Source organism: Ascaphus truei, chromosome 8 (assembly GCF_040206685.1).
Source record: "Ascaphus truei isolate aAscTru1 chromosome 8, aAscTru1.hap1, whole genome shotgun sequence".
NCBI classification, from domain to species: domain Eukaryota; kingdom Metazoa; phylum Chordata; class Amphibia; order Anura; family Ascaphidae; genus Ascaphus; species Ascaphus truei.
The window spans coordinates 63,674,433-63,691,286 of record NC_134490.1 but is presented as its reverse complement, the minus strand read 5'-3'; the positions used below and the strand labels follow the sequence as shown (position 1 = coordinate 63,691,286).

The 16,854-nt window shown below is 42.2% G+C and overlaps 1 protein-coding gene across 3 annotated transcripts in view; it reads right to left on the bottom strand.

Annotated features, from left to right (window-relative positions):
• Positions 1 to 16,854, bottom strand: part of CRTAC1 (cartilage acidic protein 1) — a 317,696-nt gene that overhangs the window by 218,154 nt on the left and 82,688 nt on the right. For 2 of the 3 annotated variants that reach the window (XM_075612347.1, XM_075612349.1), the window contains exon 1: positions 10,134 to 10,280. The exons of the other annotated variant lie outside the window; for it this stretch is intronic. In XM_075612347.1, coding sequence (XP_075468462.1) covers positions 10,134 to 10,163 — 30 coding nt within the window. In that variant the 5' untranslated portion in view covers positions 10,164 to 10,280. Of the gene's footprint in view, positions 1 to 10,133; positions 10,281 to 16,854 lie in introns of those variants that run through there. 3 annotated transcript variants of the gene reach the window in all.

Sequence of the window (16,854 nt, the reverse complement as noted above, 5' to 3'; positions counted from 1 at the left end):
TCAATCAGACTGAGCCACCGATTAAGACACTTTTGCTGATGGTGAGATATCCTTAAAACCGGAGCTGTTGGGTGGGGTTGGGGGGGGCGAGTCTTGAGGACTGAAGTTGAGAACCTCTTCGTTAACATGTTATCTCCTTCAGGCCTGGAAAGGCCAGACATACATTACAGCAGGGGTGTGTAATCTTTTTCCCCTCGCCCCCCTGCCGGCTGTCCCCCCCACCCCTCCTTACCTTGGGTCCAGCGTTCTGACATCACGACGTCACATTGCCATGGCAACGTGACCCCGCGGCGTCCCCACTTTGCGCACCCCTGCATTACAGAATAAGACACATTTCAGGCTCCCCCAGCACTGACCGAGTTAAGCAAGAAACAGCTAAACATGCAGAATATTGATATGCCCATTTAGTTCTGGAACAGCTCGGCTATTTTTAGAAAAAAAATTCAGTCTTAATAGTTCTAATCAAAAGTTGGGGGGGGGGGGGAAATCTGTTGTCATTTGTGAAATTGAAGTCCCAAAGCTGAATGGCTACAGCTGTCACGTAAAAGTCCAATAAAGCTACTAAGAGGAATTGGAAGCCGCGTTAAGGCTACGCTTATAGTGCCGGGGATGGCGACGGCAGGCTGCGGTCGCTGGAAAAATCAAATTGAGATGACTTCCAGCGATCAAGCCGTTGCGTCGTACTTACTATGAGCGCACACGATGGCGGCAATCCATTTGTTTTGACGCAATGTCGCGTTGCTGTCGCCACCCGCGAAAGTTATAATTTCACTTTCAGCGACGGGGTCATTGATTGGTTTACATTACAGTCACATGTGGCGACAGTCTGTAAAAAATCAAATTTAACCCGCTTCCAAATTTTTGGTCGCTCCGACACTGTCGTGCTTAATATAAGCACTGGCGACAGAGTCAATTGTTTTGGAGCAACGTCGCATCGTCGTCGCGGGCACTATAAACGCAGCCTAAGATACACTTCCTAGTGTTTTGCCATTACAATGGCCCTTCATGTGTTTTTTGTGGCTTCACCTCATCAGCAGCAGTATGTGTGGGCAAATCAATTTGTAAGGCAGTTATAGACGTTTACGCCTTAGATGTTGCCACTCAATCATTTTCCCCCTTTACTTTTTGAAGCTTAAAAGGTAACATACTGTAGTAGATTAAGTTCCAAGATGTGTACATCTGCGTTGCCCCAAAGGCGGACAGCCTGATGGGGCTCCCCAAGAGCTGCTCCCCTCTGCACAGGACCAGCGTGCGAAGGGTTAACATTTGCTTGTACTTTGTGAAATGTCAACCCCACCCACTGGAATGTTAATGAGCCAAGAAGACAAAGAACTTTGTGTTCACAGCTGCATTGAATCTCAACACCCCCAGTGTACATCTGTGTTGCCCCAGAGGCAGACAGCCTTTGGCACAGCGGAAGGGCAGCTAAAGGGTGTGATCCGTTTGCTGATGTTAAAGCTGCTCTTTTTCAATCTGAAACTCACCAGCCCCTTTATTCCTTATACCCAATTTTCCAACTGTATCTGTCCATAAAATGCCTGGGAATTGACTGTATAACCTCTGTTCTTTTAATGTAACCATGTGTTTTTTATAACTCTGTGCCCAGGACATACTTGAAAACGAGAGGTAACTCTCAATGTACTACTTCCTGGTAAAACATATTTATAAATAAATAAAAAGGCAAGTGTCCATAACCTTCAGTCATTGCCATATATTAGAGTGGATGAGAAAATGCTAGTCATTGGGTGCTATTTCTAAACAGAAAGAGTGGGGCAAATGGAACAAAACAAGCATGCCTGGCAAATGGAACAAAACAAGCATGCCTGGCAAATGGAACAAAACAAGCATGCCTGGCAAATGGAACAAAACAAGCATGCCTGGCAAATGGAACAAAACAAGCATGCCTGGCAAATGGAACAAAACAAGCATGCCTGGCAAATGGAACAAAACAAGCATGCCTTTTGTCCATCACAAAATGCATAGTGGGTATTTTATGCTTAATCATATGTAAAATATCAAAGGGTCCATGTATGCACATTTGGAGCTAATTCATTAGGGTACATAACGTGGCGTTACCCAACACAGGAACGGATGTTATGCTCCTTGTGTTAACATGGCTATATATACAAAAACAACGTCTGAACTACAATACCTTTTGTTAGTACACTGTACGTATAACGTCACGTTATTTTAGCATAACCTTGCTTTATTGTCCAACATGACAGTCTTTGCATTAGAGGAGAGCGAAATAATGCTATGTTATTTAAATAATGCCTAACTGGTGTTACTCCCACCCAGAGCCTGCAAAAACCCTATTTCAGAGTCTTGATAGGAGTGACGCCATGTTCAGGTGTAACTTAAATAACGTAATGTTCAGTCCCGGCATTAACCTTAACGGAATATAGTGGATATGTGATGTTATGATGACGCTTCATTTGCATATAATTATCACCAATGTCCGTCAAGGTCACCGCTATGCTCTTTACAGGTGAAAATCGTCCTTTGAAGATACACCGTTAGTGTTAACATGATGTACAGTTAGGTTAAAGCCGTGTTAAGTGACTTAAAGGAGCATATGCTGCTCCCCCCAAAAATATTTTCTCCCCTAGGTGAGATGCAGGGGGTCTCCGGAGCTGAACCACATTAATTTCAGCTCCAGGAACCCCCTGCTCTGCGAGATACTTTACTGCGTAGTGGGTGCATGTAGCAGCTCCGCAGGTTTAAATGTCCCAGTCATGCAGGCCAATAGGAAGCCGCAAGGGATGACATCACGACTTCCTATTCACCTGCAGGACATGGGACATTTAAGCTGCCATTTCGATAGCCTAGCTGGAGATTCCACCGGCACCCCCTACTGAGGTCAGAATCTCGGAACGCAGTTGAGCTCCGCAGACCCCTTGCTTCAATCATATTTGAGTTCTCTGCGTTGGAGTTCGCTCTTCAATAAAGAGTAATTTATAATAAACAAGGGCATGCTTTTTTGAGTCATTAAGATAAGTTTGCCCAGTTTTATATCAGGTTTACGCAAGTCTTAAAGAAGCAACCCCCCACTGCAATACAAGTTTAACCCCCAACGTTAGTATCTGACCGAGTAAGATAACCCGCTCTTTATTTTATGTTAAAAATAATTTTCTTAATCTTTCCTGGACACAAGATTATATGTCTGGAAACGAGGGGGGATATAAATATATAAAATGGCATTGGAAAGGGAAAGAAGAGATCTATTACAGAATTATCATAACCAGGGCAGACTTGTGTAGCACCTTTACCCCCACCCTATGTGTGATTGGGTCGCTACCTGTATGTTTGCTAGTGCTGTGCATACCTGTGGGGCAACAGGAGGCTCTGAGTGTTTCGCAATGGTATGGGGAGATATCAGGACAGGCTTTCAGTGTTCTTTATTCTATGTTAGCAGCACCTCCAGTCAGCGAAGATCCTGAGCTAACAGGATGGTCCATGCTTACACTCTTCGGTAGCTCAGATAATAAGCCACACTCATAGATGGTTCAATTTATGTTTATTTAATGGTCCCAGGAATCACGGCAAAGCCATTCCCCTGAAGGTCACCTTAAGGCTTGAGGCCCATCTAGGCTACCTCCTGGTGCTCCACCTGTATCCCCTTATGGGATACAGTGTAGTTGTTGTCCACTCTACAGGGGGAGGGAAGAGACACAATGACTTCTGGGAGAGTGCCAGTAAATATCCCTCTGGGTTGGGCTTGTAACCCTGCCTCACAACAGGGCAGGTCTAAAAATGACAGGCATCACAATAACTGCATGTGACCCAGCCAGTATCCTCCCCCAGGCTGACACTCAGGTTGTTGCTAGAGCTGCCCCTGGATACAGTAAATGTATCCAAGGCTGCAATAGCAAACTAGGCCTTCATGGGGAATTAGCCCGTCCAGTGCCTGTCCCTAGCAGGACTTATACTGGTAGGGCCCAAAAGAAGAAATAGCGGCCGAAGGTTATGCTATACTTGAATATATGTTTTCCTCTTACACAGACCCATGGATCAGAGCACTATTTTGATACACTTACCTACAATGTGCTGTTTGCTCCGATCCATGGGTCTAGGTAAGATACAACTTTATTTATTTCCTATGATGCTTACACTTGCCAATATATGCCTGTGCTTGCTATATGGTTGCCCACTGCTCTGCTGAGAAAATACAAATACAAATGGAGGAGCTACAGTAGAATAATTTATTTTATATCAATTAACCTATTCATGTAATAAACCTGACAAAACAACCTGAAATAACGGATACATCTCTCTTACCACACCGCAGTTAAATCAATGCACGAACATCTACATATCCAAAAAGGTTACATAAATATTGAAATTAAACCACACTAAAAAAAATTTTTTTTAAAAAGACAAAGATTGGCAAAATAATAAAGGACCTGATAAAATACTCACCAACCACTCATTATCTGAGACATTTACTGGACGCTCACCATTGTTTTGTTGCCAATTAGTAGATGCTGTGTCGACCTGCAAGCCTTTGAATGCCTCTGCAAATAGACTGCTGTATATAAATGCATGTCTATTAATAATATTTTAGTACCAGTGCAGTGTAATTTCAGTATGATCCTTGTAGGTATTTACATAAGCTATGGAAAATCATTACTCATTAATAGAGCCCTAAATGGCTCTATTTTCTGAATACTTAGTTGAACAAATTTGTTTTATTCAGCGTGTTGTACACCATGGCAGCTTGGCTTTGAAATTACAGCAGACTTGACCATATGTACAGGAATTAGAACACACACACACAAAAAAAAAACATTTTAAAGGTCTCGAATAAAATCTCTTCCTAAATGAAATTAGGCGACCTATTGAAAAACAAGATGAGATCAACTGAGCCTAGGAAATTGCAGATGTCATGTTTCCATACCATCTGGAACCTCCGGAGTTTCAAGGAAAGAGAACCTAGCATGTGAACTTTGGATGACATCATCTTGTGTTGGCATTAAAGTGCCAAAATAGCAATCTCCTGCCTCACAATGAGAGCAACTGGAACAAATAAGTCTAACAGTTCTCAACCAATCTCGGCTGCCAGATGTTTGGGACTTAGACCTAACATATATAATGAAAGCAATAACACAAAAGTGAATGTGTGCCTGTATGGACCTATATGCATACCCAGGGTGATTCCGAAGATAATGAGAACAGCAGGATATAATAAGGCACTGCAAGAACGTAAAGTTGGTTAGGAATACGGTAACCCAGCACTAAAGAGGTGAAACGTCTATTTTACGAGTTATTATGCTTTCACATTTGGTGATTTGGTTCAGTCTGACGAGGCCTTATAAAAGGAAGGGAATTAGACCTGGTCTGCTGGAAAATAAAACATTTTTGCAACAATAGCTTTTTCATTTACAATGCATTTTCGTTCTAAAGTAAATGGGCCAAGTAAATGGTGTCTTCAATGTCCAAAAAGTGTCTTAGGACATAACACACATATATATATATATATATCCAGGATGTTTTTATTTTTAGCCAGACTCAAGTAACAAAGCAAAGAAAGGAGAAAAGTGATGATATTTTTACATCAAAACTTGTCTTTCTACATTATATTGTAATATTTATTTAAGAGGTTTAAATTATTCCTGAGATTAGAAGGCCACCTCCTGTTCCATACATATCCTTCTGAACAGTGACCTCTACTCAGTAATTTCCATGGATTAGAGATGCAAGCACATACCCTACAGTATGTTGTACTGTACCTTCCCTAAAGCGGACTAACAACATCCTAAATAAAACTTACTGGGATGAGTATTAACCTAAAAGATCTTGTGCAATTTATAGCAAACAATATCACACCCATTTAGTTTAAGATTTCCAAAATAAAATGAAATACTTATTACTGTATTTAGAAATGTGTAAAGCTTAAGTCAACCACAAACTATCCAGTGAAGTAAAAAACTAATTTGGATGGACTTCTACCTGGAGCTATTTGCGCACCTCCAGGTACTGTAGCTAAAGTTGGTCAGCACAGTGCTTCAGTAAAGTGAAAGCCATCACCTTGTTGTATCAGCAAACTGAAAGAGACACTGACAAAGTGCAACACAGACACAGGGGCTTAATGAATAATCCCGTAAGTGGACAGTCGCGGTGACTCCCATTCAGGTCATCTGGAGTTTTTCACCCAGTTGCTGTGCGACCGGCCACTTCAGGGCTTATTAAATAATCACTGCATAGAGAAACGGACAATGATACAGGAAGATGCTAACCCAGGAAGGCAATGTCTTCCCCTTCTTACTCAATATGGTGCAAGGTTAATATATCACTAGCAATGCTGGAAATCTAACCATAACCGCAATGAATTTCTCCTAAATAAAAAGACAAATCTGATCGTATGACCATTAATTATACGATTAAAATAAAGCAGGATAGCAATACAGACAGCAGGTAAGACGTGACAAATAGATACACTTTTCTTTATCCTACATGGTTTTAAAAGGAGATTTGCAGGTATTTTTTTATTTTTTATTAATTCCACATCGTAGAATTTAGAAGTGTGCATAATAAACACGGTTGTATTAGAATTTGGTGCTCTTGATGACTGGACCTGGTTTGGGGAATGTGTGAGACATTTGGGAATATTCTAGGATAGGATAAGCTTTTACGATATTCTATATGATGGAGGGTTTTTGTCACTTTTATGCCCATCATAATCTTCTAGGGTATATGGCTTGCAGCCTTCACCAGACTTCGAAATGCTCTATCAAACAAAAGTGGTCGTATCAGTCTTTAAATGTTGAAACTACTGATAAAAACAGAGATTTTTTTTTTTTTTTTTTTTTTTTTTAAACTTCACATGGGGACTTGATTAAAAAAATAATTGTTAGACTAAACATGAGTAATTCCTACATGCGCTCATTCACTTTAAATGCGGATTTGGTATTTATTTAAACAGATACAGTATACTGTATGCACAATTAGTGGAGCAGAATAAATATCAGATAGGGAACATCTAAAATCAAAATGTGACCACTACACTTTCTCAATAATAAATTAAGAAGATGATGAAAAAAAAAAGTATGCCTTCAGCAAAAGCATCAGAAAGTTATTGATAATACTCGACCCAGAAACAACAAATTGAAAACAGAATTGAAAGAAAGGACAAAGAAAATGAGCGTATATTAGAAATAAATCAATTTCTTATTAACTGAAACTAAGCAGCATGTGGTAATGTAGGACCTGGCATGTAGAGAAAATGAGACAAAAACAAGCTCTTTACAGCAAGTCTTTCGTTTTGCAAGGTCACACAAATGTCCCCAGTGCTACATTAATAATCACAATTTTGACACAAGCCAAAGTGATTTAAAACTAGATGAACTAAGGCACACTGTACTAATGAATGCAAATAGATATACTGTTTACAGATAGGTTTCTGATTAAACCACTCGGGTAGTGAGAAAGCAATGACGTTACCACTGGACTAAAAAGGGAAATTCCATGAGTTAGGCAACAGTGTCAGATTTGAGTATTTCTACTATTGTACAGAGGGACAGCTTTACTGAAGTGTCGGTTCTAAACTAGAAGGATGAGAAGGATGTTTGTCTTTGCATGGAGAGCAGCACGCTCAGAGGTTACCACTCCAGAGATGCCTGGGCCAACAACTCTGCAGTATAAATTACATACGCTACTGCAGGTGTTATTCTCTCACTTGAGCAAATATTAATTATTTCTGTTTTATTCTACTATTTCCACTCATTCAACATAGTTAGAAGCAGGGCAACACACAGTTAACAAAGCATCACATTCATGTGGCTCGACCACGTTGAACCACATTAACTGTGCATTACCACACTTCTCACTATACTATAAAATGTACGAAATATGGAAAACACCTGGGAAAGCCTTGGCTATACCTCATTTATATCCATCTAGTTAATGAATCCCCTGTTTCTTCGTGTGTATTACTGTGGTGTCTGTATGAGTACTATTAGTCTTGCCATGTACAGGGTACACAGGCAGCACTACATAAATATGCAATTATTATGAATATATGTTCAGAATAGTTATGCTAATGATTTGTCTATTCATTTCATCCACGGGTGCTGAAGGAGTTCAAAGAATTTGATGAGCATAACAGTTCTTAAGGTCACTGGGAACAAATGGAAATATTGGGGTTGTTTTACAGCCACCCCCATAAAATATTTTATTTGGGCACAACAAACCCATTTAAATGGCAGTCATGCGTGTGGGGACCACTGGTTCTGTTTAATGGCTTCCACAAGACTTCAGATGAACCATTACTGCTGCATGGGGCCACATGGTATTCAGAATGATGTATTAATACTGTAGGTGGATACATTTTTGTGACGCAGTTACTTGTGTATCAATCTTATTTGTGCATTTTAAACGTACCCAATCTAGGATTGCATGAGCACCCAGTTATACATGTCTGGCTATTTACATCACACAGATGCCAACTTTATATCTATTGTACCATGCACCATGCACCAGCCTTACTGACACTGCAGTATCACACAAAAGCCTAATATTGGTATAGTACTAACAATAATTTAGTAGTAGAGCGAATCTGACCATGGCTTCCACCTACATAAAGTCACAATCCAGAATCATCATGTCGAGGACATCAATTACTCAAAAGTAAATATTGGCAAAAGGTAGGGACATTACATCTGTGCTGCCTCGTAACACAGTGAAATATTATTCATGTACTAAAAAGTGGTGCTAACCAGTTATGGGCATTAAGCAGAGAAGGAAGGGGCCTAAATCCCCCCACTCCTTTGTATTAACCTTTCCTCTGCCAAAGGGACCCCCAATTCATTGAATTCTCCGCAGGCTATTCTGGCAGTATGAATATGATATTTTAAATACACATATGACATTAAAAAAAAAGTATTTACATTTATAATAATCCTAATCATTTGTAATATTTTATCCCAGAGAAGAATAGCCCATTGCAATTATAGTCCCCAAGCAATGTTAGTTTAGTTATTACTAGAATTAACACTGCCTGTGCTCTCCACCACAATGCACTATCATAAGACACTAAAATAGAATTATCGTATACAACGGCATCCAAATAAAGGGGAATTGGAACACATTCTGTACTTCCAGGTTTTAGTAAGTGCCGATATTTCTTTCAGGTAACCCCTAGTACTGCTTACAGCACCTCAATACCAACGGGCATACAAGTTAACACAGCCAGAGCTACAGTATTTCAAGACTGTACAGTAATACTATTTATCTAGCAGCACCATCGGAGAACTTTTAATACCGTTCCTCGACTCATGATGAGACTTGCAGGGGTGGGGGGTTGCTGCAACGAGTCTACCTGTAATCAGTATAATAAGAAACCTACAGCTCCCTGAGACCATGCCAGGACTAGCAATTATTGCACTATTAAATATTAACATTCTTTTCACGACGATCATTTTGAAGACAGATCCATTCCCCCCAATGCAATCACAGCCCAGCTCCTCCTGTGAAGGGGACTATTAACCATTGCATGGAGTTAATCTGCAAAATGTGACACCCATATCAGACTCTTACTATTCACTCCATCAAGGGGTGAGATTTGCATGCAATCGTGTGTAACCCATGTTAAACGATGGTTTCTTACAAGCATTGAATGGATGTTATTATGTGAGGGTTATTCTGTCCATGTGCTTTGGGTGACTGATGCTAAAGCAGACCCTACATTATATATAGCCCGTTTATTATATACACTATAGTGGACTTTACCAAACATCGCTATCATCTCTTTATCTTTGCAACAGCACACACCTCAATAATTTCAACAAATGCAATAATTGTCATTGCGGTAGTCGTCCCACAAATGCAACGATCCGATTACTTAATCAAAGACAACAACCCTTCAACTATTCTCTGGAACATATATTAAAAATATGGCATCCAAAATTATAGCACATATACACACACACACACGTATATACATATACACACACACACAGTGTGTGTGTGTGTGTGTGTGTGTGTGTGTGTGTGTGTGTGTGTGTGTGTGTGTGTGTGTGTGTGTGTGTGTGTGTGTGTGTGTGTGTGTGTGTGTGTGTGTGTGTGTGTGTGTGTGTGTGTGTGTGTGTCCTCCCCTTATTTAAGCAATATAAATGTAGAAGCAGAATAATACTTACATGGATGAAGAAATCCGCCTGGAGCCTCATTCCAAACAGTTGGATACTAAAGAGTTCACAAGTTTCCCTTTACCTTCCCTGCCTAATATACAACTCCACCAGCACTGCCAGGTTATGTAAAGTCTTGTGTAACCTCCTGTCCAATCAAACCGGGTCAATGCAAATAAGAGGACACGACTGGCCAATAGCGTCAACCGGGGCGTGGTCTGTCCCCTTGCCCGGTGATTTACTAGTGGAAATTGCAGTGGAATATCAGGCAGCAGGAAGATCAGTAACAAAATATCACAAGCTTTTTATTTTCTCCCATTCTCTTTATTGCACATCTCGAGATTATTGTGTAACCTGCAGAAAGGAGTAGGGTGATTTCTTCTGGCAGGGTGATTCTCAGAGCATGGGAGGAGTTTTTTTTCCCTTCTTTTACTGATGAAGGGGTGGGGATTAGGATGGAGTGGGAATTCGTATTGGATAGGAGGGAAATAAGCAATAGGAAGATAGGGGGAAAGAGAGAAGGATTTTTATGAATGTTCCCTCATCATAGAGGTGCAGTGATGTGTGACACCCTCCTCTGTGTTTTCCTGGAGATAAAATCACTGCAGACAGGTTGGAAAGTGCAGCTCTGCCCTTCTCATATGGATTTTTTTTTTATTTGGAAGAATATTGTAAGGAAATCGTTTCTGTTTAGAAAACGCATTGATGTGTATTAGAGAATATATTATTTATTTATTTTACTCTCCCACTCGTGGATTGAAATGAAGGTAGTATACAGCATCTTGATCCACTTTGCCTAGCAATAATGTTACAGTATGTCAGCATTAGTTAATAGTATATTGTTGTCTGCACACAGCATAATGCTGATTTAAAATAGCCTTGTACAAACAAGGCACAATGGGTTAACCCCTGCAAGGCTGAAGGACCTCTGAAGACCCTAATTGTGCTGAAGGTTTGATCAATATTATGCACTAGTGACTTGCAGTATAACTGCTTATTCAGTCCTCAATACTTAACTGTTAGCGTGACCTGCCACCTTTATTACTGCTGATAGTCCATCTCCATGGCTAATACCTTTCATGCCTGTTCCGGGTCAATACCGGCAGTAACTTCGCTGTCCCATTCATAGTTATTTATGACTGCCTCAAAGTACCTTTACCAATACCTGCATTGTCTCTGATGCCTTCATACTGTCACAGATGCCTGAGGTCCCTGCTGATAATACCAAGATCGTTATAGCTAGGGCTTATTTCAACGATATGGCCTTATCTCAAAATGTGCCAAAAAAAACAGTTATTGGTAATGAAATATATTTATGTAAACTTGTATGTTTTTTTTTCCCAGTTAAAAACACTGCTGGTACTTTCCTGATTTATAACAATCCACATAGCAGCTTGAATTCCTGCAGTTGATAACGTACCTCCTGCTGCCACGCCCCTATACATATTATACAGTATGATTCTCTTGCTATCATTTGGTTCTGTATCCTAAAGGGAGGCTTTTGAGATCTAAAAGGTTCACAGATATTGTGAATCTATAACGAGATGTCATGTTGGGGCAATACGAGATCAACGCAATCTGATCAATCAATGTAAACACATTTTAAAAACCTACCATTGAATGGCTTGTGAAAACAACTGGACACATTCTTTACATGCATACAGTATTCACTACAAAATGTATCGCACACTAGGGCACACCTCCCATGTTCTCACCCCATGCCAATTTTTTCAGTAGTCAATTTTGGATTTGTTTACAACATTTTAATTTACAACCCTTTTGCATCTTTCCTGTTATTAAGTTTCCTGTTGTACATGCCGCACTCAGTTGGAGGTTGATCGTCTTCTATTGGTTCCTGCCGCCTCTTACACAGCTTGCTATTTCATTTATTCAAGTGTTGACTCTGTGCTCCATAATGCAGCCTACTATTTATATGAACTGTTCCCGTTCAGCCAAAATCCTATACACTGTTTGGTATTGGGGGATAAAGAGAGAAGGATTTTATGAATCCTAGTGTGACTGTATGCTTGAATAGACACTTTAACAGCTGGAATATAGAGATTATTTTTACTGTGCAGTCGCCAAAGAGAGCATGTGGCGTCATCTCTTTGGGTTATTATATTAGATTGTTTAAACTGGTTGACTGAGGGTCTGGGATCTTTCTCCTAGTACAAAGGGTGCTGTGGCTCCCGGGGGAAACACTGCTGGCTGCTTAGCTGGGGCGTCCCGGGCTGTCTGGAGACTGAGGATGTGATCCGCCTCTGCTTACTCTCTTCTCTCAGCCCGGCACAGAGGAGAGAGAGGAAAGGCGTATCGTAGCCTCCCCGCCATGAATGTGGTATGTGGGAGAGAGACAAGGGATGAGTGTACCATGTGAGTAGGAGGGTGGGCGTTTTGAGAAAAAGGGTGAGGTGCTCTGTGACAAGGAGGGTGGTGAGTGTGGTTAGTTAGTGCATGTGAGGAAGGCTAGTAGGGTACATATGAGAGAGAAGGGTTGAATGCGTTCTGTTGAACCAGGGGTGCCTTGAGATTTTAAATATCCTTCTCTAAGCCTATTCTTATTGCTGGCATCGCCTCACTACAATCCCTGACTGATATCACTCAGTTTCTTGGCTCAATTTCCTCTCTGAATTGGAAGTGTGAGCTGTTAGTTTTTGGGGATTCCAACTTCAATTGGCTTGACCCTAAAAACAACACAATCTGGACACAATTCAAGTCGCTAAACTTAATACATCTAATTTCCCAACTCACATGGACAAACCTAAAATCTGGCAACCATTCCTTGCTAGATTAGATTCTATCCTTTTGTCCAAACAGAATCTATTCCACTGATATCCTACCTACCATTTTCAGTGACCATTCAATAGTGTGCTGTGTAAGGACAATCAAACCGCTCAAGTGAATCCTGAAAGTTCTACTCACCAGAACATTTAGAAACTTTAACCCACAACAATTTCTGTCTGACCTTATCAACTGCTCAGAATCAAGCGAATACCAGACCCTGATTCTGCGCTAGATTATTTCTAAAGAGACTTCTTAAAACTCTGTGACACCCGTGTCCCACTACGCAGAATAAGAGTACAGGGGTCAAAGGGACGGCCTTAGGCTTTGCGGGGCCCAAGTCAGCACACTGCCAATGCCCCCCCCCTGTAAAAAAGTTAAGGGGACTTACCTTAATGAGAGGCCCTCCTATGGCAGAACCACGGTGTCATGACGTCCCCGTGGCATGTGACATCACGTTGCTATGGCAACACATTGTCATATGATGCCACACTGTAATTTGATTAGACTTCTGTCACAATGGAAACGCGACGCTACAGTAGGGGACCCGCTCTAGAAAAGGTAAGACCCATCTCACAAATGGACACAGGCACACACAGAGACAAAGAGACACAACACACACACATACACACCTCTCTCTGCCGGTCCAGGTCCCCACGCTTCCTCTTCTCCCACTTAGGGTCGGCCTATGGCAATGTCAGCAAGGCGGCTTCCTTGGGCCCCGCTCCTTCGGGGGGGCCGCGCTCCCTCTCCCTCCTCCTGTCCACGCGGGTTCTGCCTGAACGCATGGGGAGCTGGAGATGAGGGGAGGCCCCACAATCGACATTATTGCACCTTAGCATTTTAGGGTTGCCATGTGGAAAAGATGTAAAATAACTGGCACCACCAAGGATCTTAATCACTACAGATGCCTGCGGAATACATTCACAATGCAAAGAAGACTAGCAAAAGCCCAATATTACTCTGACAATCTTTACCAAAATACATCAAATCCAGCAAACTTCTAGATGATCATCAACAATATATTCCAGCCTTCTAGCCATCAATAACCATCTAACATCAAAAAGGATGATACTACACTGATAAATCACACAGACATTGCAAACGCATTCATTGAATACTTTGTGGGGTGTACTACTTCCCTAGTATCAAAGCGCAACCTGAACTATAATCATGAAGCTCAACCTGTGAGACCCCCTTTAGCTCCTCTATAACCCCTCCCAACAATGCTTACAATTTTTTAATTGTCCCAGTATTTGAAGAGATGACACAGGCGCTCCTAACAATAAAACTAAATAGCCAATGTGGACCTGACCTACTGCAATGAAAGTTCCTACGACTCAGTGTCCCCATCACTGCCGTACCGCTTACCTCCCTAATCAACTTTATTTTGTCTTTAAGCCATATCCCACAGACCTGGAAAACTGACAGAGTTGTCCAAGTCTACAAACGTGGGGACAAAAACAATGTCTCCAGCTTCACACCAATCTCTCTTCTCCCAATACTATCCAAAGTCATGTATGTATGTATCAATAGCTTTATTTATATAGCACAATCTATGTACATAACGCTTCACAGCAGTAATACACATGACATGATAATATAACCATAATGGGAATAAGTGCTTCAGACATAAAAGTAACAATAGGAAAGGTAGTCCCTGCCCCGAAGAGCTTACAATCTAAGTGATGGAAAAATGTGTCCACTGCCAATTAACTACATGCTGGATTAGATGTTGATGCCATGCAGAGCAGCTAGCAGTTTATGAGATGATCTTTGGATCTTTCCTGCATCACCTTCTAACAGATTAAGGGGGCTTTGCACTAAGCTCCGATAAGTCACTTTTAGACCGCAAAGTGCTCTTCGATCGTGCTTTTTGGCTCAACCTGATGCACTAAGCAACGCAAACAGGCACTTTGCGGTCTAAAAATGACTTTTTTCAGGGATTTTTTCTAAGTCCAACTTTGCTCGATCGCAGCCCTGTTTGCGTGAAATTCTGCCCTTAAGCGGGATGCACTAAGCAACGCAACCTTAGCAAACACGAAAGTTGCGTTGATCAGAACACGTCAGGTCAGAGTAGACTCAAAGAAATCTGGACTTAGAAAAAATTCTGGCTTTTTATTTTTGCATGCGCAAAACCACACAGCAGGCCGACAGGTGTCCCCGGCTGACCCCGCGGGGGTCCCGACGGAGCCCGGGGGTCGCGCGGGTGTCCCTGGCTGACCCCGTGGGGGTCCCGGGGTCCCCAGCTCACCAAACGGGGGTCCCCGCGGGAGTGCGGGGGTCCCTGTGGGAGTTCGGGGTTCCCTGCGGGAGTCCAGGGTTCCCCGCGGCCGTCCCAGGGTTCCCGCGGGAGTCCCGGGGTACCCGTGGGCCTGCGGTACCAATGTTGCACCTCCAAAAATAAAAAACAACAATTCTAACTAAATACACCCCCTAACACATACTATACAGTAATGGTCAAAATTACTATTATCCAAATATGGATAATAATGCATTTGGCCATTTTAAATACATATAATATTCAATAAATACAGTCAAAACATATTACACTTACCTTTTACAGGCACCCACGATGAAGGCCGTCTTCATCCTCATCTTCATTCTGCTCATGCCCCTACGATGCTGCAAAACATGCACAACAATTACAATAGCCAATGTAATGTCCCCTAACCCCTTAATCACCATAGCGGTTATTAACCGCTACAGTCATTAAGGGGTTAACCCACCCTCACCCACCACTCGGGAAGCCTACATTCCCTCCCACACTAACCCCCCACCCCGTGAGGCCTAACCACCCTCACCCACTACCCACAAGGGAGGCCTACCCACATACCCTTGGGGCCAATACCCCCTCCCCCCACCCCCAGTACCCACAATAAAAACAATACACAGCCCCACATTAAACATCATTCTTTTTATTAAATACATAACCCACCCCCTGTTCCCCCCCATAAATACATGATTTATTCTTTTATATACAGGGTTCATACCCCAGCCCCACGCGAGTCCCCGGCGGGCTGGCGGGGCACCTGACAGACCTACAGGGTACCAGCAACTTGTTTCACACAGGTTCTGGAGGCCTGTTGGCGGGTCCCGCCAAGCGCCCTGGCCCCCAGGTGGTCTCCTTGGGTCACCGTGGGCCACAATTGGGTCCCCACGGTAGGCCTGCGGATGTCTGGGAGCCCCGGGTCAGACCCACAGGTGTCTGCGGGGCCTCGGGTGGTTCTCATGGGGGTCTGGGGAACTCACGAGTGCTCACTACGTGTCCGCAGTGCCCCAACGGATGTGGGACCACCGCTTCATCCCCGCACCTATGGGTCCGGGGTGCCCCCACGGATGTGGGACCACTGGTTCTTCCCCACAGACTACAGGTCCGCGGTGCCCCCACAGATGTGGGACCACCACTTCATCCCCGCAGGTGTCACCCGTGGAACCACCAGCCTGATACCCGTGAGATACCCGAGGAGACCGCAGGTGGTCTCCAGAGGTCTCACACAGAACCAAGGAACCAACCCTGAATGTAAAATAAATAAACCTGGCCTATACATTCAATACATACATCCCCCCCCCAATACCTACAGTACAATAATGTGCCAAATAACTATTATCCAGATATGGATAATATATTATTTGCCTATTATGAAACACATAAAACATCCACAAATCAAAACATGAATTTTTAATCTTAAAACCACCACATTGCATGTTACAATAAATACAGCAACCATTGCAAATATAAAAAAAACAAACTGCAGCTACACAAATGTCTATGAAATGTCACACAATTGCATGGAGTGTGTACATGATGCAATTAATCTGTGCATCATATAACACTAAGCAAAATATATTTAACAATAAAATACACTATGAGCAATGTCCCATAACCACCAATGCCATCCTGAAAATCAATTAGAAACTAACCAACATCAATCAATTAATCCATTTCCTC